Here is a 27,199-nt window from a genome sequence, read left to right as displayed (position 1 = left end):
GTTTTCCCAAGTTTTCTAAATAGTCTATAATATAATTTTACTAAAATATAACTTTACATTGCGAATTGCAATGTTGGCGGTAAGTGGCAATCAAAGAATTCAATTTAATTTCGGACCGTAGATAATATTTTGATAATAAATGGGGGCAGCTCTTGCTATGAGAACTTATTTTGATATTCTTTCACCTGACCTCACATATCCACACACCATTGAGAAATTACAGTCATCACATCGCATTAAAATCGTCACATTTTATGGCACAATTACACATTAAGCTTTCGCTTAGAAAGGTTTTTAATTTCGTTAAATTTTTATTTGATTTCATTATTTAGCCAGCTTAGCCAAGCAATCATTTTCTTCACCAAGCAGCTCTCTTTTTCTCTATATACCTCTTTTAAATCTTTCTGGTATTGTACTAGCGAAAGTCGGTTATCTATTAATTATGGTTACGGTTTATAATTTGATTTGGTATTTTATTTTTGACAATTGTATTTCTTTTTATCTTTTCTCTACGTAATTTATTGACTATAATCGAAAATCCTGGTGTCGTTGCGCTGAAAAAATCAAAAAAACAAACATGCAAATTATTAAACACACTCCATAAACATTGAATCTTACTAATACTAATTAAAACAATTAAAACTTATGTTTGGGCTTTGCTCGCTTGCCTGTTGCGCTACTTATAAAACTGTGACTAATCCAAAACTGCTGCATATTCGATGTAACCCCCTTAACCCCATCGAATAAACAACCCCTGATCACACATAAACAAACACACATGGGAACTGCTTACTTCTTCTATAAAAACGAAATATCGAACATGGTTAATGGTCGCTTTTCCTGTATCTATCCCATGGCGTATAATGTGCTCGTCGCTGTCTTTAAATTACCATAAACGAATCTCAATATATATGCTGACATCTTTTGTATTTCTTCTCTATATATATCTGCTCTCACGCCAACCATTCGAACTCTTTCAAAATAAAAAACATGCACCATATATACCCAATGTATAAACAATAGGCATGCCGGGAACGTGTCAAAAATCTGCATTCGAAAATAACTGCACGTAATGAGCGCATCAAGTTGTTAATACATCGCGGCACGCCGGACGATGCCAAGCTAGAGATTTAGGATGCCGTACCCTTAACCATAAGTTAAAGCCAATCTAGGTCTAGATCAAAGCCAATGCAGCCACCCCGGCGTCTTCCGTTTGCCCTTGCCACCCGTCTCCTTCTCCCAGGGACGATGGCTCTGGCCAAACTGTCAACTGCCGTCACTAATCTAATCCAAAACATGACCCGTGTTTAAGAATATACAATTATAAATACTATTTTAAAGAATAAATTAAATTATCGAATTATATTTTTAAAATGCAATCCCCTGTTTTAGTGTAATCTATGAGGGATCCTAGGTTTTTAGGTCTATTAGGTAGCTAAGCTTTGTGTCCCCCCGTTTGAAACCCCTGCAATCATATCAAAGCTAACGTTTTTGGCAAATCTTCCCCCTATCTCTCCCACTCTCTCTCTCTCACTCTGATACGTGAACCGTGATGAACAATTAGGCAATGCGAGAATCAATCGATGGCATGCAGCAAGTCTACGATGCGACCGCTCGAAAGTCCTATGCGCTGGATCCCCATTCAGTGGTGACCACCTCGTCGACTGTCTCGTTGCTTATGAAGCCAACAGCGGCAGTGGGTCTGACCTATGCCGAGGTGTTGTCGGGACATGCGAGTCCGGTAAGCAGCGGTAATGAACCGGTAACCAATCCCCGACCAGAACGAGACCACTCAACAACGACCACAACAACAGCGACCCGGCAGGAACAAACGAACGACACCCAGAACCAGACTACAATTACAACCATTACGACCACAACAACGACTTCTAGACGTACGCACGGAGATGAAGCCCAGAGCCTGGAGCGATATGAGTTCAATGGCGGCGGCAGCACTATTTCCACAGCGATATACGAACGCCAACAACAGCAGTTTACACCAACCAGCGACAATGCCCCAACCTCAGTTCCTAGCACAACGACCACCAACCCCAACATTCAGTTCATCGAAAGCGAGCAACAACACCATGCGCCAGCGAAACAGGGTAAGAAACATCAGCCACAGCGACCCGAACGTCGAGGTCGCTCGCCCAGACGTCGACCTCAGCAACAAGCGCAACCAATCCAACAACAGCAACCTCCCATCGAGATTCAATTCGAGCAGCAGCAACAACAGGAACAACTCTTCTTGCCCATTGATGACCGTACCAGATCTCGGAGCCCCATGTGGGTGCCAGGTTCCACCTCCTATGCAGAGGTTCTGCGAGGACTGGAACTGGAGCGGCTCAAGGCTGAGCAGCTGGCCGCCCAGGCGGTTCAAGGCCGCACCGATCTTACCATTCAGGATGTGGTGGATGCCAGCGCAGTAGTTACAGGCACCATTTACGTTCCCGAACCTGAACCACAGCCCATTAAAGAAAGGCAGCAACAGCAGCAGCCACAACTGGAACAATACATCAGCAACACCAGCCCTGATCTTAATTATCCTCCCCCGCAGCAACAACAGCAGCTGCCACCGCAACTGCAGCCACCCCAGGAACAGCAACCTAAATCCCTCAGTAGTTACGAAGTGCCCATGACAGCTGAAGAGATTGCTGCCACCTACTTGCAGCCCGATCCGCAGTTGTATCAGACAATGTATGAAAACGTGGCCGATAGCGGTCAGTGGGGTTATGTGCCAGGATCTACAGTAGGGTCTGCCACAGAACCACAGCAGCAGGAGGCGCAACAGAACTACTACGAGCAGATTATGCAGATGCAGTATCCCATACAGTATCAGCCGATAGCTGTGCCACCAGCGACCATGCAATACTCGCTTATACCAGGCTACTATCAGCCGGTGGCTCAACAGGAGACTTACCCCACGGTTTACCCAGCAGAGCCCAATCAGATCTATTATACCCAGCAAACGGGGGAGTACTCGCAGGAATACCCACAGCAGCAGCAGCAAACCGAACCTTTGCAGGAATATCACCAGGAAACGGTGGAGCAGAGCCTTCTTCGTGATACATACAATACGACGAGCACTCTTACCTCAACAACAGGCAACAGCGTGCTGGATCGCGTTGTTACCACGTTGGCATCCATTGTCCAACAGAGTGCAGAGCCCCTAACCACCAGCACCCAGCAAATCCAACCGGTGGTAGTCCAGAGCGAGCCGTACTATATTGAAGAGCATGTTCATATGCTGCGACCTGTGGAGCCACAAGAGTTTGAGCTGGACGAACCACGACCAGATATTACTTTTGGCCAATTTGATGTTGATGCTATCGAAACCATTCCATTGGATGAGCCTCTAGTTCCTCAAACTCAAGTCGAGCCTCAGCCCGAAGTTCAATCTCAACCAACTGTTACGACAACCAGCCATGTAATTGAGACAACAATTGTCACCGAACAGACACAGCCAACTGTGATAATACGGCAGACTCAGGAAATTGTCCCAGTCCCAGATGCCCCAAAACCCACTGATGTACCAACTACTGTTGTGGTGCATCCCCAGCCTCAGAGGCGAAGCAATGAACAAGTCCGGCCCCAGGACATTAGCACAGGCAGCACTTATGCCGAAGTCCTCTTCGGTCTCCAGCACAAGGAACAGCCAGTTTTCCAGCCATCCAGTCAGCAACAAACCCCAGTGCGCCTCACGTCCTCGCCGCCTTTGCAACGCAAGCTGGAGCAGACAACTATCAATACTGCTACCTATACCAATAAGAACAATCAGTACGCCAGACAAGTCGAGAAATCACCAACATGGGAACGCAAGACCGAAAATGTTGAATCGCGAACATCTCGAACAAAGAGAACAAGACATGAAACTCAACCAGAACCATTACCGATTAAACAGAGTACTAGAAAAGAAGGTAAGACGGGTAAGAAATCCCAGTCTTCCGATAGGAATAATGTCGCTTTGGTGGAAAGCAAACCAATAGTTGATGCGCCAGCACACAGTCCGGAGATCAAGGAGGAGACTGCTTTCAAACCTGAGCCAAAGCCAAGAAAATCAAAGAAGCCGAAAAAGTCAACTGATAGTGAGACCAGCCCAAGTGCTGAGCGAATAGATGAGTCAGCTGCCGCTATTGTAGTGTCATCTAAAAAGGACAAGAAAACGGCTTGGTCGGTTTTGGAAAATAAAGAAACTGTGGTCGAGACAACTGTAACGAAACAAATTGTTGAACCTGTTGTTGAGATTATTCAGCCGGTAGAATCAGTTTCAGCTCCTTCAAGGAAAGATAAAAAACAAAAACCAGTCATCGAAAAGGACTCTCCAAGGTCAGAAGAAAAGCTTGTGGAAGTGGCCCCAGTCGCTCCAACCAGAAAGGATAAGAAACAGGCCAAAACGGTTGTGCAGGAGCCCGTTACCAAGAAATCAAATGAGCCATTGGTTAAAAATGCAACTGACAAGCAAGCTGTTACTGAATCAAAATCGGAGGTTCCTCAAGTTTCAGCTGATGTTGTAAAACAGGAAAAGAAGCAGGCGAAAATTGTTGTAGAAAAAGAAATTGTTAATACCAAATTGGTAGAGCCTGTCATTGAGAAAAAGGTTGACGAGGTAGAACAAGTAAAACCTCTGGCTCCAGCTGCACCTTTAAAGAAGGAGAAGAAGAAGTCCAAGACAGTTATTGAAAAGGTTGATCCTGTCATTGAAAAAGAAATTGTCCTACCATCTGTGATTGAAATTGTAGAGCCTCAGGCTACTTCTATTAATTCCAAAAAGGAAAAGAAACAGTCCGAAACTATTGTGGAAACTTCAATTATTACCCAAAGCGTGGAACCAGTTCCTCAACCAGAAGTTCCTGCACCAGTACCCACGAAGAAGGACAAAAAGCGTTCGAAGAAGGAACCAAAGCAGGATGATATTAAAATTCTTTCAACAAATACAACCGAATCATCAGATTTCACCGTTAAAGGCAGTGTAGTGACTGAGAATATAGTTTCTGTTCAGAACTTAGTTGAACCAATTACTGAAAAAACTGAAGAACAAGAATCAGTAATTGAACTGGCTATTCCAATTGAAAATGTTTCGTCAGATCTAGTAATTAATGCCCCAGAAAATCTAACTCAATCGACAAAGAACGCAACAGCATCTATTGAGGTCACCCCCGTCGATATTCAGGAGACCATTATCGAAGGCGAGCCTACGGTCACTACATCAACTAATACAATCTCAACGGAAAGTGGAACTACAACCATTACAACGCGAACAATAACTAAGCACATTACCAAGCGCATAGTGAAGCGTATTGTAGATGGCAAGGAAGAGATTGTCGAGGAAGATGTCATCGATGATTTGCCTGAAGAGAACATATCTGTTGAGCAATATAACCTTCCAACAATTGAAACCAGCACAAATGAGGTACCTATTGATGTGACTGGATTCTCTACAACTCAGGACACAATCGTGCAACAGGGATCGATAACCAAGACTGTTATTACCAAGACAAAGCGCATCCTGAAGCGCATTACCGAAGACGGGGAAGAAGTAATTGAGGAGGTCTTTGAGGATGAACCCGAGGTAGAGCGCGATGTGACTGTGCTGCCTACCACCGTGATCACTTCATTAGAAGTCATTGAGGATGCGGCCCAAAATGTGGTTGAAGAAGTCTTAAAACAAGCTGAGGAAATAACGCAGCAGGAATTACCAAAATCGAGCCTGGGCAAAATTCAAGCAGAGCAGAAACCAGTTGAAGTGGCAAGACCTGTTAAGCCTGAAGTAACCAATGAGGTTGTGACTAAGATTACAACTGAGCAGGAGGTAAAGACGCCGCAGAAGCCTTCGAGAAAGGATAAGAAGAAGCAAAAGAAGTTGGAGAACAAACAAGAAGCTCCTATTGAGCAGAACGTTTTCGAAATTGTCGAGCCCCAACCGGAAATCACAGAGCCCCTGAACTTAACAAGTGCAATTACCACGGATAATAATACAAATTTGTCGTCCGAGCAAACCATTGTCAGCGATGATAGCGGCCTCATTAAAACAACAGTTATCCGTACAACAAAAATCGTAAAGAAAATCAGCAGCAGTCAACATGAAAGTCAAGAGATGACCTCTTCGACGCATTCAGATGCACCTTCATCTCTTGGCTCTTACGATTTGGCAGACGAAGCAATCGAATCTCCAAAGATAGAAAAATCTGAAACGAATAGCCGGGAAATAAGCGATGAGGGAGTTGTCAAAACAACTAAGACCACAACAACTAAAACCATCAAATCTCCCAAGGTGGAAGAAGTCCAAGTGGAACCATCATTGGATGTGTCGTCCGGCTCGGTAATTGTTTCACCAGTTGTTGAAGAGCCTGAGGAAGGTGGTGTAATCAAAACAACTATTGTGCGTACCACAAAGATCGTCAAAAAGATTTCTCAGGAGAGCGAAAATATCAGCGAGACAAGCAGCGAAGCCGAGATTTCCCTACCGATTGTTGAGACAGTCTTGCAAGACGCTCCAATTGTAGCCGAATCTGTTACAACTGAATCAAACAGTGAGGGCATAACTAAAACCACAACAACGCGAACAACAAAGGCTGTGTCCAAAATTGTAAGTGAAGAAGAAGTTCTTAACCTTCCGAGCGTTCCTGTGGCCCCTCTTGAATCGGAGGATGAAGCTGTTGAGCTGCCAGAGGTCCCGAATGCCCCCATTGATCCGCTGGATAAGGTTTTGATAGCGGCAACAACTATTGATGTTCCTAAAGTTAAGCAAGTAAAATCTTCAGTCGTGGACTTTATTGCTGCAGAGCAGTATGCGTCGGAACAATTAACTAAGCCGGAACCAATTGTTTCCCAGGCTCCAGATATCGAGGAAGACCTTATTCCAGTTGAAGAGTTTACGGTTTCGGAGCCTGAATCTTCTGGGGTTGGTGATGTCGTCAAGACTACAATTGTTCGAACAACTAAAATTGTCAAGAAGGTATCCCAAAACACCGAACAAAGTGTTGGTGTAATCGATAGTGTTTCCAATTCGGAACCCAAGGAATCGGAACCAGAGGAACCTGCTGAGAAGACCAGCGTTGGTGTAACAAAGACAACAACCGTGCGTACTAAGAAGATCGTAAAGAAACTGAATGAAGATGGCGAAACGACCACAGAGGAGACCAGCACCGCCAGTGAACCAGTGACTGTGCGGGAAACTTCACCAACTATTTCGGAAGAACCGAGCGAAACTTCAACCACATCTAGTCAAATCGATGGTGCAATTATCAAGACTACTACGATTCGGACAATGCGCATCACAAAGAGGGTAGCCAATGACGGTCGAATTCTGCTCACCGAGAGTGAGTCACCTCGTGATGTGGTTGTGACGTCAAGCATTGAGATGCCCGATCAGAGACCAGTTAGTCCGGCTGTGACCTCGCGTCCAAGCTCTCCTGCTAGGACGTCTAGTTCCGAACTAGTGTTGGGTTCAAACATACAGTTAGGATTAAAGGACAGCCCGACTGGGGTCAAGGTTATTGGTATTGAAACAAGCACTGTAGAGTTGCCGAAGTTTGGCGAACAGCAATATGCTGAAACCACAACGAATGGGGCTATTAGCAAGACGGATAGTATTACCACTACTACAACGACTACCAAGAACACGATACTTACGACTACCCAACGACGAAGCTTCGAAACCGAAGATGGCACAAATGTTCTTTTCGTGGGAGAAGGCATTGACGGTGCATATCCACCGGGCACAGTGCAAAAAATTTCCCTAATTACTCATGAAGAGAAACTGAAGACACCTATCGTGAAAATGCATCTTGATTTTCCGGAGGTTAGTCTTCGGGTGACAGAGACTGTGACTGAAAATGTGGAGTCCCTGCAAAGAACAGCCGAGACTATTGAGAATACCGTGATTGACGTAGTCGAATTGTCAAAACCTGATGTCCCAGAAGCAGTAGAACCCAAATCAGACCCCACTCCCCAGCTAGTCGCACAACCTACCCAATCAGATGAAGTCATCATAGCCTTAGAAGCAACCCCGTCAGTTGTCCCCGAGAGTAGCCCTGAAGAATTAAGCCCTGAAGAGCAAAAGCTTTTCGAGGACATTCAGAAAAAACTTTCTAAGAAAGATAAAAAGAAGCGTCCCGCTATTCCGGAGGAGTTTATTAGGCAAGAAACGGTGCAGGTCATTCTAGAGGAAAGCAAAGGTAATGAAGTTATTAATGTCCCTTCTGTAGTTGAAAAACTGACCGATGTAGTTGAACCCTTAGTTAAACAAGAATCCATAGTAGAAGATGCGCCAATTCCTAAAGGGGTCTCTATCCCAACAAATCAAAAAGTCCACGAATATATTCAGCCAATTCCTCTTATGGAATCCGAGAAATTGATTACCAACATTACTCAAGACACTTCTTTAATCTCCACTGTCAAGTTGATCGAGCAAACGAAGTCAGACATTCTTTATCACGAGTCTTTAACTAAAGTTGTCCCTGTAACGCCTCAAGAAGAAGTCCCAGTAGAAATTCCATGTGAAACTCAGTCAAGTCCTGCTCCTACTAATATTGCTAATCAAATTGTTCCTGCCCAACCAAGCGCATTAATTGCTGAAGCATTTGTGGCTAACACGGTAAGCACTTTAAATATAATAACTAATATTGAAAAAATGTATCCCCTTGATAAAATATTTGAAATTCCCAAATTTGATATTTCAAAACAAAATATTGCTGAGGGTAATTATCACATAATCAAATCTAAAGCTTGGGAAATTAAACAATCAAATCCTACCCCAATTGAACCTGAATCGCAAGCAAAGACGGTAAGCTTTGCCGATGAAACTGAAACGAAAATTGAAACTACCGTCACCAACATGGGTTCAACAACGACACTGGTTACTGACGTACCTCAACAAACCGAAAATGTTCCTGCTATTTATAACTTCGAGGTCCCCAAATTTGACATATTTATGCTTAATAAGGCTGAAGCTAGACAGAAAATATATGAAGCCGCAATTGCTCAAACAGAAACTAATTCAAAAACAATTCAAAATTCTGCAACCGAAGAAATCATTTCCACTGATGTACCAATTGAAAAAGAGATTAAACAGGCTGAAGAACCTGAAAAAACTGAAACCTTGCGGAAATTAGTGCCGCCATCTGAGGAACCAGTTCATGAACAACAACCTGACGTCACGATTGTCGATGAAGCAGTCAATTCGGAGACAATTAAGGAGGAAACTAAGACAGTTACAAGAGTTACCACCACAACAGTTACTACAGAGATCACAAGCGCAACTTCTACTACCGACGATCAGGAGGAACCAGTTCCTGAGCCACAAACGAATGTCACGCTGGTCGAAGAAGTAGAACAGTCTGAGCCAATTGTTGAAGCTCCGATCGTGGATGAAACTAAAACAATTACAACGGTCACCACAACAACAGTTACTACGGAGTCTGCCAGCGAAAGTGCTATTCCAGAGGAACCAAAGAAAACTAATGAATCGAAAAAGAAACCTGGGGAGCCCACAAAACCAGCTTATGCCGGTCTTCCCGTGGACGACTCTTCCAGCTCTTGGATGGATGTTTTGGATGAGCCAATGAACTTCTCTGATGATGAAGAAATTGAAGAAAAGACGCCATTGGCGCCATTTAAAAATGTAGTGGACACTCTTGGATCCGATCTAGTGGAAACTATCGTTGAGACTGAAGTTGTACCAGTTCTTGAGCCACAAACGAATGTCGAAGTAGTAGATCAGTCTCAGCCAATTATTGAAGCCCCGATTGTGGATGAGACCAAAACAATTACAACAGTTACCACCACAACAGTTACTACTGACTCTACAAGCGAAACTTCTATTCCGGAGGAACTCAAGAAAACTGTTGAACCGGAAAAGAAACCTGAGGAGCCCAAAAAACCAGCTTATGCCGGTCTTCCCGTGGACGACTCTTCCAGCTCTTGGATGGATGTTTTGGATGAGCCAATGAACTTCTCTGATGATGAAGAAATTGAAGAAAAGACACCTTTGGCGCCATTTAAAAATGGAGCCGATCTAGTTAAGGTTGAAACTATCGTTGAGACTGAAGATGTAGCAGTTCTTGAGCCACAAACGAAGGTCGAAGTAGTAGAACAGTCTGAACCAATTGTGGAAGCTCCGATTGTGGATGAAACCAAAACAGTTACAACGATCACCACCACAATAGTAACTACCGAGTCTACAAGCGAAACTTCTATTCCGGAGGAACCCAAGGAAACTGTTGAACCGGAAAAGAAACCTGAGCAGCCCAAAAAACCAGCTTATGCCGGTCTTCCCGTGGACGACTCTTCCAGCTCGTGGATGGATGTCTTGGATGAGTCAATGAACTTCTCTGATGATGAAGAAATTGAAGAAAAGATACCTTTGGCACCATTTAAAAATGGATCCGATCTAGTTAAGGTTGAGACTGTTAAACCTTCTCAAGAGGAAGAAAAGCCAGAATTATCAAGTACTTCTTTGTCAACTGTTGAGAACATCACCGAGCTTGGAACTAAAAAATTAATCACTGAGACTGTAAATACTGAAACTGTGCAGACTCCTCTGGCGCCTTTTGGAGTCATTCCGGAATCTCCAGTTACTCCGACTGCAGACGATGCGCTTATTAGTGAAGCTCCCATTGTTGAGGACACCAAAACAATTAGAACCGTCACCACCACAACAGTTACCACTGAGTCTACGAGCGAAAGTGATATTCCCGAGGAACCCAAGGAAACTGTTGAACCGGAAAAGAAACCTGAGGAGCCCAAAAAACCAGCATATGCCGGCCTTCCTGTGGACGACTCTTCCAGCTCTTGGATGGATGTTTTGGATGAGCCAATGAACTTCTCTGATGATGAAGAGGAACCAGTTCCTGAGCCAGTTGTAGAACAGTCGGAGCCAATTGTTGATGCACCGATTGTGGATGAGACCAAAACAATTACAACAGTTACCACCACAACAGTTACTACTGAGTCTACCAGTGGAACGGCTATTCCCGAACAGTCCAAGAAAACCAAACTAGTTTCTGAGCCACAAGAGGAAGTAGTAGATAAATCTGAGACAATTGTTGATGCTCAGATTGAAGACGGAATCAAGACAATTGAAACAGCTATCACCACAGTTACAACTGAGATCATTAGCGAGACTGAGGAACCGAGGGAAACTGAAACTCTTTCTGTTGATACACAGTCCATTGGTAATGTGATCGAACAAGAAACATTATTGGAGAAACCGCTAGAGGGTCCTATTGATACCTGGTCCAGTGTCTTGGAGGACACAATTCCTAATACCGGAAGCCTTGGCTTCACATCAACCTTATCGGCGGATGCTCCTGAATTTACTCCATCTTATCTAAGACATACCTTCTCCAACCAAACTCATACGTTCCTTGCAAATGAAAGAGTATACAATGAATTTATTCCAAGGAATAGGTCAGAACAAACTATTGTGCCTCAACAAAAGCCCAAAAAGGCAAAACCATCGAAGCGACAGAACAAGAAGGTAGAAACAAAAGAAGAAGTTCGCGATGTCCAACCTGTTCAGGAAACATATGTTTCGGAACCGATAGAAATAACTGAAGAGGTGGAGAATGTTTGGACCAAGAACAGAGACGGAAAATCCTATGCTGACGTGTTACTCAACTCTGGCGTTACTAGCGATGTTGTCACAGCTGAAGAAATCCAATCCAAACCAGCTGTAGTCGACACCAAGCCCCAGGAGCGGAGAAAGAAAACAAAGGCCGAAAAACGCCAGACAGTTGAGCAAGTTCTTGAACTGTCTTCACCAAGCACTGAAAGCGACAAATCTAAGCCAAATAGCGATAGCGAGCAGTCCAAGCAAACGACAGAAAGCGAACTATCCAAACCAACAACCGAAAGTTCAAAGGAACTGTCTTCTGATGAGAAGGATGTTTCGAGCACCTCCGAGCTGACATGGTCAGCTCTTGTGCGTAGACCTGGCGAATGGTCAGACACAACCGTAGTCAAGAAAGAAGTCACCCACACGGCTGTCTCATCTGAGGACAAACCTCGTCGGAAAGAAAAGGAAGAACCCAAGAAACCGACAAAGGCCAAAAAATCCAAGAAGTCAAAGAAACCATTTGTTGAACCAGTCTCGACCACATCTGAAGACGAGCAAGCTGAGCATGTTGCGCCTGTAATTGTTGAAGCTAAACCTGTACCAGAAGAGAAGAAACCGGATCAAGAAAGAAGTGATAAGGAACAGGGTAGTAGTGCATTCTCCTGGGCCTCACTTGTTAAAAGGCCTGGCGAATGGATTGACAATACTGTTACGCATATTAAGACAGCTGTAGCTTCTTCAACAGACGTCAAAGAACCAATTAAAAAAGAGCATGAAAAACCACAGAAGCCCAAAAAGCAGAAGTCGAAGAAAAAGCCAGAGTCAAAACCCACTCCCGTAGCAGAACCGGAATCTGAATTAAGCAGTGAACCGACTGAAGAAATTGCTGTTCTGGACGAGGTGGTCAATGTAAAACCCATCGAAAACACAGGAAACGCCTTCTCTTGGGCATCTCTGGTGAAGAAGCCAGGCGAGTGGGTCGACGACATAGCTGCCCGTAAAAAGCCAGTTGAGACCCAAAAGGAGGAGCGCAAGGAAGAAGCCCAGCCACGGAAAGAACGCAAAACACAAAAAATTGAGGCAAGGCCTCAGATTGAAAACATCACCAAGCGTAAAATCAAAGAGGAAGTTCGAGAGCCTAAAATTATTCAGTCGACTCCAGATGATAGTGATGTGGTTGAGGTATTACCATCTAGAGATGAAAACACAATTACGTGGGCTAAAATCGCTAGTCAAATTGATCATATGACCGACTTGGCACCAAAGGCTAAAAAGGAGATAAAGCAGAAACAACCTGAACCCCTTAAACAGCAAGTTAAAGCCGATCGATTAGAGAAACAAACAAAGACAAGGTTGCCTGCCGTATCTCTAGATGTCAGTAAAGGTCAGAATGAAAGCGGTCGCTCATGGTCCTCAACAGTTAGTCATCAAGTCACTGATTTTATTGAAGCTGAAAGAATTAAACCAGCTCCTAAAACTAATACGGAAAAACCCAAGCCGAAGGCTGAAACCAAAATTTCTACAAAGACGGAGGAACTTTCGCGAGACTTAGAAAGCTCACCAGTTTCCGAAATACCAGAAAATAAAACTCAGAGGTCGTGGGCTGAAATGATTGATGATGGCTCGGAGGATGTGGTTGTTGAACAGAAATCCTGGAAGGAACTAATAGAAGACGAAGTAGAGATTCCACTTCTTCCTGAGAATGGAGACGAAGTCAACATTAACAAGATAATTGAAAGCATCCAAGTAATGAAATCAAAAACTGATGATGAAAAGACACCTTTGGCGCCATTTAAAAATGTAGTGGATACTCTTGAATACGACCAAGTTAAAGTTGAAACTATCGTTGAGACTGAAGATGTACCAGTTATTGAGCCACAAACGAAGGTCGAAGTAGTGGAACAATCTGAACCAATTGTTGAAGCTCCAATTGTGGATGAAACCAAAACAATTACAACGATTACCACCACAATAGTAACTACTGAGTCTACCAGTGAAACATCTGTTCCCGAGGAACCCAAGAAAACTGATGAACCGGAAAAAAAACCTGAAGAGCCCAAAAAACCAGCATATGCCGGTCTTCCCGTGGACGACACTTCCAGCTCGTGGATGGATGTTTTGGATGAGCCAATGAACTTCTCTGATGATGAAGAAATTGAAGAAAATACACCTTTGGCGCCATTTAAAAATGAAGTGGATAATATTGGATCTGATCTAGTTAAGGTGGAAACTATCGTTAAGACTGAAGATGTAGAACTTCTTGAGCCACAAACGAAGGTCGAAGTAGTAGAAAAGTCTGAACCAATTGTTGAAGCTCCGATTGTGGATGAAACCAAAACCATTACAACAGTTACCTCCACAACAGTTTATACTGAGTCTACGAGCGGAACTACTATTCCGGAGGAACCAGTTCCTGAGCCACAAACTAATATCACGCTGGTCGAAGTAGTAGAACAGTCTGAGCCAATTGTTGAAACTTCCATTGTGAATGACACCAAAACAATTACAACGGTCACCACCACAACAGTAACTACTGAAACCAGTGAAACACCTATTCCCGAGAAACCCAAGGAAACTGTTGAACCGGAAAAGAAACCTGAGGAGCCCAAAAAACCAGCATATGCCGGTCTTCCTGTGGACGACTCCTCCAGCTCGTGGATGGATGTTTTGGATGAGCCAATGAACTTCTCTGATGATGAAGAAATTGAAGAAAAGACACCTTTGGCGCCATTTAAAAATATATCCGATCTAGTTAAGGTTGAAACTGTCGTTGAGACTGAAGATGTAGCAGTTCTTGAGCCACAAACGAAGGTCGAAGTTGTAGAACAGTCTGAACCAATTGTTGAAGCTCCGACTGTGGATGAAACCAAATCAGTTACAACGATCACCACCACAACAGTAACTACTGAGTCTACAAGCGAAACTTCTATTCCGGAGGAACCCAAGAAAATTGTTGAACCGGAAAAGAAACCTGAGGAGCCCAAAAAACCAGCATATGCTGGTCTTCCCGTGGACGACTCTTCCAGCTCGTGGATGGATGTGTTGGATGAACCAATGAACTTCTCTGATGAGGAAGAGGAACCAGTTCCTGAGCCACAAGTAAATGTCACGGAGGTCGTAGTAGTAGAACAGTCTGAGCCAATTGTTGAAGCTCCGACTGTGGATGAAACCAAATCAGTTACAACGATCACCACCACAACAGTAACTACTGAGTCTACAAGCGATACTTCTATTCCGGAGGAACCCAAGAAAACTGTTGAATTGGAAAAGAAACCTGAGGAGCCCAAAAAACCAGCATATGCTGGTCTTCCCGTGGACGACTCTTCCAGCTCGTGGATGGATGTTTTGGATGAGCCAATGAACTTCTCTGATGATGAAGAAATTGAAGAAAAGACACATTTGGCGCCATTTAAAAATATATCCGATCTAGTTAAGGTTGAAACTGTCGTTGAGACTGAAGATGTAGCAGTTCTTGAGCCACAAACGAAGGTCGAAGTAGTAGAACAGTCTGAACCAATTGTTGAAGCTCCGACTGTGGATGAAACCAAATCAGTTACAACGATCACCACCACAACTGTAACTACTGAGTCTACAAGCGAAACTTCTATTCCGGATGAACCCAAGAAAACTGTTGAACCGGAAAAGAAACCTGAGGAGCCCAAAAAACCAGCATATGCTGGTCTTCCCGTGGACGACTCTTCCAGCTCGTGGATGGATGTGTTGGATGAACCAATGAACTTCTCTGATGAGGAAGAGGAACCAGTTCCTGAGCCACAAGTAAATGTCACGCAGGTCATAGTAGTAGAACAGTCTGAACCAATTGTTGAAGCTCCGATTGTGGATGAGACCAAAACAATTACAACGGTTACCACCACAACAGTTACTACTGAGTCTACGAGCGAAAGCGCTATTCCTGAGGAACCAGTTCCTGAGCCACAAACAAATGTCACGCAAGTCGAAGTAGTTGAACAGTCTGAGCCAATTGTTAATGACACCAAAACAATTACAACGGTCACCACCACAACAGTAACAACTGAGTCTACCAGCGAAAGTGCTATTACGGAGGAACCTAAGAAAACTGTTGAACCGGAAAAGAAACCTGAGGAGCCCAAAAAACCAGCATATGCCGGTCTTCCTGTGGACGATTCCTCCAGCTCGTGGATGGATGTTTTGGATGAGCCAATGAACTTCTCTGATGATGAAGAAAGTGAAGAAAAGACACCTTTGGCGCCATTTAAAAATGTAGTGGATACTATTGGATCCGATTTAGTTAAGTTGCAAGCGATCGTTCAGATTGAAGATGTATCAGTTCTAGAGCCACAAACGAAGGTCGAAGTAGTAGAACAGTCTGAACCAATTATTGAAGCTCCGATTTTGGAAGAGACCAATACAATTGTGGATGAGACCAAAACAATTACAACGGTTACCACCACAACGGTTACTACAGAGTCTACCAGCGAAACTGCTATTCGGGAGGAAGCCGATGAATCGGAAAAGAAACCTGACGAGCCCAAGAAATCAGCAAATGTCGGTCTGGCCGTGTTGGATGTTTTGGATGAACCAAAGACTTTCCCAGATAATGAGAGGGAACCGGTACCGAAGTCTGTGCCAACTAATAAAGTTCCGACTGTGCTGGAAGCAAAGGCAATTACTACCGTTAAACCTAGTAAAACCAAAGAGCTTGAGAAACCCGAAGAAAATCCTGTGGAGGCCAAGGCAATACCTTTAAAATCAGCACCCTCCAATGTGTGGGAACTGCATTCATCATACGCTGATGTTCTAAGGCACACTGTGGACTTTATTAGCTTGGAAAAGAAGAATGTAGAAATCCCAAATGAACCCAAACCTGATAAAGGCAATTCAACAAGAGAACCTGCTACAATTGAAGTCCCAAAGAAGGCAAAAACCAAGAAAGAAAAATCGTCGAAGAAGCCTAAAGAAATAGAAAATATAGCTGCTGAGACCAAAGTGATACCGGTCGTAGAAGAATCACCAACGGCCGAAATAACATCTTCTTGGTCAGCTATTGTTGATGAGGATTTAAGTGATAACGTTGAAGCGAATCTGCCCAGTATCGGTAATGCTTTGTGGTCTTCAGTTGTGCGGCAAGGTGTCCATGATAATACAGCTTTAGAAATAACCTCAAAACAACCACAACAACAACTCAAAAAAGAAATATTTACTGAAACTACACCTGAAAAACCAGAGACTCAACTGAAGTCTACAGGCGTTCAAGACTTCATCGTTCAAGAACAAATCTTCTCAACTGCGGTAAATGGAAAACATAAAAAACAAAAGTCAAGGAAAAATAAGAAAACTTCCAATGCGGAACCTATAACAGAACCCGATTTGGAAGTGACTCCAGTTCAAGAACTCGTTGCAGTTTCCACAGTTCTTGAGGAAGTTACTCCTGAGCTACAACCGGAGCTTTATCCAGTCACTGCAGCCCCGTTACAACCTCTGTCCTGGTCGTCAATAGTTTCTCAAACAACCGAAGTCACTAAAACTATCACCGATACTCGCCTCGCCGATGAACCTGATTTGCAGAAACCTTCAGAACTCAAGCCCAAAAAGCAAAAGGTAAAGAAGGAAAAGCAACCAAAGGCGGAACTTGTTCAAGAGCGCGTTGATGTAACTGCAGTTCCTGAACCTACAGTTGAGAAGGTCATAGTGGAAGAACCTGCTGTTGAGGTAATAACTGTTGATGAAGTAACTCCTGCGCCACAACCGAAACCCACTCCAGCTACTGAAGGCGCCCCATTACAACCTCTGTCCTGGTCGTCAATAGTAACTCAAACAACAGAAGTCAGTACAAATATCTCCGAGACTCGCATCACCGAAGAACCTGGACATAAGAAACCTACCGATGAAAAGCCTAAACAACAAAAGTCAAGGAAGGATAAGAAACCTAAGGAGGACCCGGTTCAAGAGTGCGTTGTTGTGACTGCAGTTCCTGAACCTGTAACCACAGTTGAAGAGCCTGCTGTTGAGGTAACAACTGTCGCTAAAGTTACTCCCGAGCCACAACCAGAACACACTCCAGTCACTGCAGACGCCCCATTACAACCTCTGTCCTGGTCGTCAATAGTTTCTCAAACAACGGAAGTCGAAACAAATATCACCGAAGCTCGCATCACCGACGAGTCTGAAGATCAGAAACCTACTGACGAAAAGCCTAATAAGCAAAAGGCAAAGAAAGGGAAGAAATCTAAGGTGGATCCTGTTCAAAAGCCCGTTATTAAATCTGAAATTCCTGAACCTGTTGTTGAACCCATTGTTGAAGTGACCATAGTTGATCAACCTGTTGTTGAGGTGACCACTTTCGTCGAAGTAACTCCTGAGCAGAAACCTAGTCCATCTTCTGAAGACGCCCCAGTAAAACCTCTGTCCTGGTCGTCAATAGTTTCTCATGATTCAGAAGTCACTACACACCTCACCCAGACTCATATAGCCGATGATCAGAAACCTATAGTGGAAAAGCCTAAAAAGCAAAAGGCAAAGAAGGAAAAGAAACCTAAGGAGGATGAAGTGACTGCAATTCCTGAACCTGTAGTCGAAGTGACCATTGCGGAGCCCGCTGTTGAAGTAACCACTGTCACCGAAGTTACTCCCGAACCCACTTCAGTAACTGAAGACACCCCATTGCAACCTCTGTCCTGGTCGTCAATAGTTTCTAAAAAAACAGATGTAACTTCAAAAATCACCGATGAACCTGATCTCCAGAGACCAACAGAAGTCAATCTTAAAAAGCAAAAGGCGAAGAAGGAAAAGAAACCTAAGGAGGATCCTGTTCAAGAGAGCGTTCCTGAGATTGCAATTCCTGTACTTGATACCGCTCTCGTCGAAGCAACTCCTGAGCCACAATCGGCACTCACTCCAGCTACTGAGGGAACCCCATTACAAACTCTGTCCTGGTCGTCAATAGTTTCTCAAACTACGGAACTCATTTCAACCGTTACCGATACTCATATCGCCAGTGAACCTGGATATAAGGAACTCACAGATGAAAAGCCTAAAAAGCAAAAGTCAAAGAAGGAAAAGAAACCCAAGGTGGACCCTGTTCAAGAACTCGTTGTTGAGACTGCAATTCCTGAGCCTGTAGTTGAAAGGACCTCAATTGAAGAACCTGCTGTCCAGGAGTCCACTGTCGTCGAATTGGCCCCTGAGCCACAGCCGGAAGCTATTGCATTATCTGAAGAAGCCCCAACACAGCCTCTGTCCTGGTCGTCTATTGTTTCTCAAACAACGGAAGTCACTACAAATATCACCGATACTCACATCACCAATGAACCGGAACATCAGAAACCTACGGAAGTAAAGCCGAAAAAGCAAAAGACAAAGAAGGAAAAGAAACCCAAGGTTGACCCTGTTGAAGATCCCGTTGTTGAGACTGCAATTCTTGAACCTGTGGGTGAAACAATCACAGTTGAAGAACCTGATGTCGAGGTGACCACTGTTGTCGAAGTTACTCCTAAGAAACAGCCGGAAACTCCTGCATTATCTGAAGTAGCCCCATCACAGTCTCTGTCCTGGTCATCTATTGTTTCTCAAACAACGGAAGTCACTACAAAAATCACAGATACCCACATCGCCCATGAACCCGAACATCAGAAACCTACAGAAGTAAAGCTGAAAAAGCAAAAGACAAAGAAGGAAAAGAAACCCAAGGTTGACACTGTTCAAGAGCCCGTTGTTGAGACTGCAATTCTTGAACCTGTGGTTGAAACAATTGTAGCTGAAGAACCTGCTGTTGAGGTGACCACTGTTGTCGAAGTTACTCCTGAGCCACAACCGGAACCCACTCCAGTTTCCGAAGTAGCCCCACTACAACCTTTGTCTTGGTCGTCAATAGTTTCTCAAACAACAGAAGTCACTACAAATGTCACCGAGATTCAAAACGAAAATGACTCCGCAGTTCAGAAGCTTACAGAAGTCAAGCCTAAAAAGCAAAAGACAAAGAAGGAAAGGAAACCTAAGGAGGACCTCGTTCAAGAGTCTGTTGATGAGATTGCAATTCCTGAACCTGTAGTTGAAAAGCCCATACTTAAAGAACCTGCTGTCGAGGTAACCACTGTCGTCGAAGTGGCCCCTGAGCCACAACCGGAACCCATTGCATTATCTGAGGTAGAACAATCACAGTCTCTGTCCTGGTCGTCTATTGTTTCTCAAACAAAGGAAGTCACCGAGACCCGCATCGCCAATGATTATAAGGATCACACACCTACCGACGAAAAGCCGAAAAAGCAAAAGGTAAAGAAGGAAAAGATATTTAAGGAGGACCCTGTTCAAGATGTGGTTGTCACTGCAATTCCTGAACCAGCAGTTGATGTAAGCATAGTTGAAGAACCTGCTGTTGAGGTAATCACTATTATCGAAGTTACTCCTGAGCCACAACCGGAACCCACTCCAGTTGCTGAAGTAGATCCATTACAACCTCTGTCCTGGTCGTCAATAGTTTCTCAAGCAACCGAAGTCACTTCAAATATCAACGAACCCAATGAGCAGAAACCTACAGAAAAACAGCCCAAAAAGCAAAAGCCGAAGAAGGAAAATAAATCCAAGGTGGTTCTTGTTCAAGACACTATAGTTGAGTGTGCTATTCCTGAACCTGTTGTTGAACCCATTGTTGAATTGACCGTTGATGAACCTGTTGTAGAGGTGACCAATGTCGTTGTAGTAACTCCTGAGCCACAACCGGAACCTACTCCAGCTACTGAAGGAACTCCATTACAGCCTCTGTCCTGGTCGTCAATGGTTTCCCAAACTGAAGAAGTCACGACAACCGTTACTGAGACTCTTATCGCCGATGATCACAAACCTACAGAGGAAAAGCCTAAAAAGCAAAAGGCAAAGAAGGAAAAGAAACCTAAGGAGGAACATGTTCAAGTGCGCGATGTTGTGACTGCAATTCCAGAACCTGTTGTTGCAGTGACTATACCTGAAGAACACGCTGTTGAGGTAACCACTGTCGGCGAAGTTACTCCCGAGCCACAACCGGAACCCACTTCATTTACTGAAGACGCGTCATTACAACCTCTGTCCTGGTCGTCAATAGTTTCTCAAGCAACGGAAGTCAGTACAAATATCACCGAGACTTGCATCACCGATGAACCTGAAGATCAGAAGCCTACAGAAGAGAAGCCTAAAAAGCAAAAGGCGAAGAAGGAAAATAAATCCAAGGTGGTTCCTGTTCAAGAGCCTGTAGTTGAGTGTGCTCTTCCTGAACCTGTTGTTGAACCCATTGTTGAATTGACCGTTGTTGATGAACCTGTTGTTGAGATAACTACTGATGTTGAAGTAACTCCTGAGCCGGAACCCAGTCCATCTACTGAAGGCTCCCCAGTGTATCCTCTGTCCTGGTCTTCAATAGTTTCTCAAACTTCGGAAGTCACTTCAACCATCACCGAGACTCATATTGGTGATGATCAAAAGCCTACAGTAGAAAAACCTAAAAAGCAAAAGGCAAAGAAGGAAAAGAAACCTAAGGAGGAGCCTGTTCAAGAGCATGATGTGGTGCCTGCGATTCCTGAACCAGTAGTTGAAGTGACCATTGTTGAAGAACCCGCTGTTGAAGTAACCACTGTCGTCGAAGTTACTCCCGAGCCACAACCGGAACCCACTTCGGTTACTGAGGCCGCCCCATTGCAACCTCTGTCCTGGTCGTCAATAGTTTCGCAGACAACAGAAGTCAGTACAATTACCACCGAGACTAGCATCACCGATGAACCTGAAGATCTGAAATCTGCAGAAGAAAAGCCCAAAAAGCAAAAGGCGAAGAAGGAAAATAAATCCGAGGTGGTTCCTGTTCAAGAGCCCGTAGTTGAGTGTGCTGTCCCTGAACCTGTTGTTGAACCCATTGTTGAATTTACCGTTGATGATGAACCTGTTGTTGAGATTACCACTGTCGTTGAAGTATCTCCTCAGCCAGAACCCAGTCCATCACAACCTCTGTCCTGGTCGTCAATAGTTTCTCAAACTGCAGAAGTCACTACATCCGAAACCGAGACTAATTACGCCGATAAACAAAAACCTACAGAGGAAAAGCCTAAAAAGCCAAAGGCAAAGAAGGAAAAGAAACCCAAGGTTGAGCCTGTTCAAGAGCCCGTTGTTGAGAGTGCAATTCCTGAACCTGTGGTTGAAACAATCATAGTTGAAGAACCTGAAATCGAGGTGACCACTGTAGTCGCAGTTGCTCCTAAGAAACAGCCGGAAACTACTGCATTTTCTGAAGTAGCCCCATCACAGTCTCTGTCCTGGTCGTCTATTGTTTCTCAAACAACGGAAGTCACTACAAATATCACCGATACTCACATCACCAATGAACCGGAACATCAGAAACCTACAGAAGAAAAGCCGAAAAAGCAAAAGACAAAGAAGGAAAAGAAAGCCAAGGTTGTCCCTGTTCAAGAGCCCGTTGTTGAGACTGCAATTCCTGAACCTGTAGTTGAAACAATTATAGTTGAAGAACCTGCTGTTGAGGTGACCACTGTTGTCGAAGTTACTCCTGAACCACAACCGGAACCCACTCCAGTTCCTGAAGTAGCTCCATTACAACCTTTGTCCTGGTCGTCAATAGTTTCTCAAACAACGGAAGTCACTACAAATGTTAGCGAGGATCGAAGCGCTGATGAAAAGGAAAAGCAAAAGACAATTAAGATTGTTGAAGATTCTCCTGCACCAAAAACATCTGAAATTCAAATCCAGCCAAATGTCACTCAAGACTTCATATTCCATGAACAGAAAATAGTGTCCACAACGGAAGATAAAACTAAAAAACCAAAGCCAAAGAAGGAAAGGGATTCCCTTAAGGTTGAGACTATTCAGAAAACACCAGTAGATGCATTTGAATCTGTAGAAATAAAAGAACAGCCCGAATTTGTTCCATCACAGACTTTGTCTTGGTCATCAATAGTCTCCAAAGAAATAAACGAACCAGAAAAGGTAACTGAAACGTTACCAAATCCTTCGAAATCTCAGGATATTCATGACTTTATTGCACAGGAACAAAATTTCTCAACCGTTGTAAACGACAAAACCAAGAAACAGAAGCCCAGGAAGGAGAAGAAAACTGTGCAACCTATTCAACAGCCTATATCAGAAGTCGTTTCTGTGACTAAAGATTACACACGAGAAAGAGAAGTCGAACCTGAGCCGTTGCCAACTCAAACATTGTCATGGTCTTCTATTGTTTCGCATAATATTGATTTAACTCCGTTTACGGAAACACGTGTCATTGAAACAACCGAAGTGATACCAAGTCCTCAGGATGTTCAGGACTTCGTTCCCGTAGATCGGGAGCTGGCAATTAACGTTGAAGAAAGTCTAAAACTAAAACCGAAAAAAGAGAAAAAAATGCCTAAGACTTCTTCTGAAAAACGAATTATTGAAACCACCGTTGTTTTAGAGAAGGAACCAGAGGAGGATCGCATTTCTGGATCTTTATCGCCCGAATTCAATATTCAATTGCCAGCACTGACAAAACCATCTGTATGGTCATCATCAGAGACCTATGCCGAAGTAGTTAAGAAGTCTGGATACTCCAATAGTACAAACATAAAGTATCAGAATCTTGAATCGGACAAACAAAAAGTAATTGCTCATAGACCGCCGGTTGCCGAAGTGCAAACACAGGAAGTGCTTTTGGAGTTCCCCGATCCCATCATTCCCCCAATTGAAGAAGCGGAAACAAGCGACTATCCGGAGAAACCATCGCAATTGTCCTGGAAGGATTTAATAGATGAAGATGAATTAGATCCTCCAGAGTCTTGGTATCAGGAGGAAACAATTGCCGTTGAAACTAAATCCCAGGAAACAGTACCAGAAAGACATTCGCGAAACAGAGATAAACCAGTGATCCAGATTACCGAAGTATTTACTGAAACCCAACAGCAGCCTGAGATTGATCAAGGATTCCTCGAAATTACTTCGAAGAAAAGAAATCGCTCACGCTCCCGCTCACAACAATCGCAGATTTCGAACGTTGACGAAAAACCACATAAGAAGAAGTCAAAGAAACCAAAGGATAAGACGCATACAACGCCAATTCAAAAACCAGTAGAACCTGCCCAGGTTGTTAGTCCGCCTAAGGAAATTGAGCAATTCGAGGAAGAACGCAGTGCTCCAGTACCAGTTCGGGAACCGTCTCCATCTCCTGCTCCTTCCCCTTACACCTCGGGTATGTCATGGGCTGCAATAGCCGCACATAATGTACCAGAACCTGCTCAGAGAATCAGACCCCTTGAAGCTGAGACCAAAACAACTGTTGTTGAAGACGTAAAGAAATCAATAAAAGAGCACACAGTAAGCATTCCAATTCATTTGCAAACAACGGAGCCGAAGACTAAAAAACCAAAGCAAAAGTCGAAGCGTAAATCACCAACTGATGTGGTTGATTTCATAAATGCGGAGAGAGTAATTGCTCCCCAGCCTGTCCAAAAGGAGAAAAAAACCGTCGATTTCATCGAAGTCGAAAGCAATCAGAAAACTCCTTTGGCTCCATTTACTGAGCTTCCCCAAGAAACCAAATTGGATAAGAAGTCTGTAACACCACCGAAGGACGTCACTGTTACTTTAACTTCAACAGAATTAAAAACACCTCTTGCTCCTTTTGCAATAATTGGCGAGACAATTGACGAATCCAAGTTAATCGTAGACGCAACAGTAACCGAAATTGAAACAGAAAAGGACGCGCTAGTCGCAGAAGATGAAACCAAAACAATTACTACGGTCACCACCACAACAGTTACCACTGAGACTACGAGCGAAAGTGCTATTCCGGAGGAACCAGTTCCTGAGCCACAAACAAGTATCACGCAAGTCGAAGTAGTTGAACAGTCTGAGCCAATTGTGAATGACACCAAAACAATTACTACGGTCACCACCACAACAGTTACCACTGAGTCTACGAGCGAAAGTGCTATTCCGGAGGAACCAGTTCCTGAGCCACAAACAAACGTCACGCAAGTCGAAGTAGTTGAACAGTCTGAGCCAATTGTGAATGACACCAAAACAATTACTACGGTCACCACCACAACAGTTACAACTGAGTCTACCAGCGAAAGTGCTATTCCGGAGGAACCCACGAAAATTGTTGAACCGGAAAAGAAACCTGAGGAGGCCAAAAAACCAGCTTATGCCGGTCTTCCCGTGGACGACTCTTCCAGCTCTTGGATGGATGTTTTGGATGAGCCAATGAACTTCTCTGATGATGAAGAAATTGAAGAAAAGACACCTTTGGCGCCATTTAAAAATGGATCCGATCTAGTTAAAGTTGAAACTGTCGTTGAGACTGAAGATGTAGCAGTTCTTGAGCCAAAAACGAAGGTCGAAGTAGTAGAACAGTCTGATGCTTCGATTGTGGATGAAACCAAAACAGTAACAACGATCACCACCACAACAGTAACTACTGAGTCTACAAGCGAAACTTCTATTCCGGAGGAACCCAAGAAAACTGTTGAACCGGAACAGAAGCCTGAGGAGCCCAAAAAACCAGCATATGCCGGTCTGCCCGTGGACGACTCCTCCAGCTCGTGGATGGATGTTTTGGATGAACCAATGAACTTTTCTGATGAGGAAGAGGAACCAGTTCCTGAGCCACAAGCAAATGTCACGCTGGTCGAAGTGGTAGAACAGTCTGAACCAATTGTTGAAGCTCCGATTGTGGATGAGACCAAAACAATTACAACAGTTACTACTACAACAGTTACTACAGAGTCTACAAGCGAAACTTCAATTCCTGAGGAACCCAAGAAAATTGTTGAACCGGAAAAGCAACCTGAGGAGCCCAAAAAACCAGCATATGCTGGTCTTCCTGTGGACGACTCCTCCAGCTCGTGGATGGATGTTTTGGATGAGCCAATGAACTTCTCTGATGATGAAGAAATTGAAGAAAGGACACCTTTGGCGCCATTTAAAAATGGATCCGATCTAGTTAAGGTTGAAACTGTCGTTGAGACTGTTAAACCTTCTCAAGAGGAAGACAAGCCAACATTATCAAGTACTTCTTTGTCGTCTGTTGAAAACATCACCGAGCCGGAAACTAAAAAAGTAATTACTGAGACTGTAAACACTGAAACTGTGCAGACTCCTTTGGCGCCTTTTGGAGTGATTCCAGACTCTCCAGTTACTCCGAGTGCCGACGATGCATTTATTTGTGAAACGTCCTACTGGTCGGCGACACTGAAACCAGGTCAAAAATCAACAACAATAACAACAGTTGAGACAACCGAGACGAAAACAGATGAAAGCCAACCCATTACAGTTACGATTTCAAGCGATGAAGTTATTGAAGAAGTTGCCGTAAAATCACCCACTGATCAGCCAACAACTTGGTCAGCAATTGTTCAGACCGAGACGACTGTATTCCCAGCACCAGAAGAAAAAGAATTGGATGAGCAGACACCTGATTGGTCTACTGTTGTTGTAAGCAAAACTACCGACTTCCAGGAGCCAAAGCAGCTAGATAATGTGGTAGAAACAGAGAACGTAACAACAACGAGCACAACTTATGTTACAACAACAGTGACCACACATAAGGATGTTTCCATCGTGGAGGACGACTCCGCAGCTACATCCTATGTGTCCACTGTGGTAACCAGTCATAAGAATGACTTGGCTTTGGAAGCAGAACCAGTTGAACCCAAAATTATTGAACTTACTAGGCCCGAACAACTCTACGAAAATCTATATCGCGAAGGATTCAAATTGCATCCCCAATACGACTTGTTGCAGGGACAATATCAACAATTACAGGTGGTAAGCAAACCGAACCCGGTTTTAATTGAACCCGAGAATGAAATCGCCTTAATAGATGATTATGTGATAATTGAACCCGAAGCGATACCCCAGTTAAATTCCGAAATACTTGCTTTCAATCTCAATCTCGACCAGCACAATGTGTTGCCAAAGTCTCGTATAGATGTTGACACCATTGCCCAGTTGCTCCCAATCGAAAAGCCAGTTGAGGTTATTGTAGAATCCGAACCTGTAGTGAAGGAAACCCAGATTGTAGAAATTCTTGAGGACAAATCAATTGTAGAATCTTCTATTAAGCCTGTAGACGATGAACTCCTTGTCCCTGAACCAACTCAACTCCCGACCAATCCCAGTGAACTGCTCTGGCACCTCAGTCAAGACGATTTCGTCAGACTCATCAATCACTATACGAGAACGGCAGGCGATCCTTTCGCATTGCTGCCAAGGACAACCACAGACAAGACAAAAGCTCAGGTAACTCAAGACGATAAGCAAAAGACTGACAGCATTGCAGAAACTGTAGTGACAACCACGACCACGATTACGGATCGCGTTGTAGAAAAGACTGAACCAGAAGCATCGTCACTACCAATCATTCCTACCGCCCAACCACTGGTTGCATCACCGGTTAGCAACCTCGATCAGTTGCGTCTGAATCTGTCTCTGGACGACTGGCAGCCGGCCGGTGTCGATGCAGATTTGGCTGACAATCTGTTTGATAGACTGAAACGTGATGATGCTGCCAGTAGCGAAGCGGAACTCGACCAAGACAAGAAACAAAAGCAACCAGACGGTGCTGCTGAAAAACCAGACACAGACGTTCATGACGGTGACGATGATGACGATGACGATGATGACGACGACGACGATGATGACGACGATGACGAT

The 27,199-nt window shown here is 44.0% G+C and overlaps 1 protein-coding gene across 1 annotated transcript in view; it reads left to right on the top strand.

The window, feature by feature from the left end:
* LOC108047588 overlaps positions 1–27,199 on the top strand; it is a 101,215-nt gene that overhangs the window by 51,230 nt on the left and 22,786 nt on the right. Inside the window, 1 exon segment of the mRNA XM_044460480.1 lies at positions 1,565–27,199. Within this exon segment, the coding sequence (XP_044316415.1) occupies positions 1,565–27,199 (25,635 nt within the window).

The sequence above is a fragment of the Drosophila rhopaloa genome, unplaced genomic scaffold, assembly GCF_018152115.1.
Source record: "Drosophila rhopaloa isolate 14029-0021.01 unplaced genomic scaffold, ASM1815211v1 contig_2, whole genome shotgun sequence".
NCBI classification, from domain to species: domain Eukaryota; kingdom Metazoa; phylum Arthropoda; class Insecta; order Diptera; family Drosophilidae; genus Drosophila; species Drosophila rhopaloa.
The sequence above is the reverse complement of the archived record's forward strand: the minus strand, read 5'-3'. Positions and strand labels throughout refer to the sequence as shown.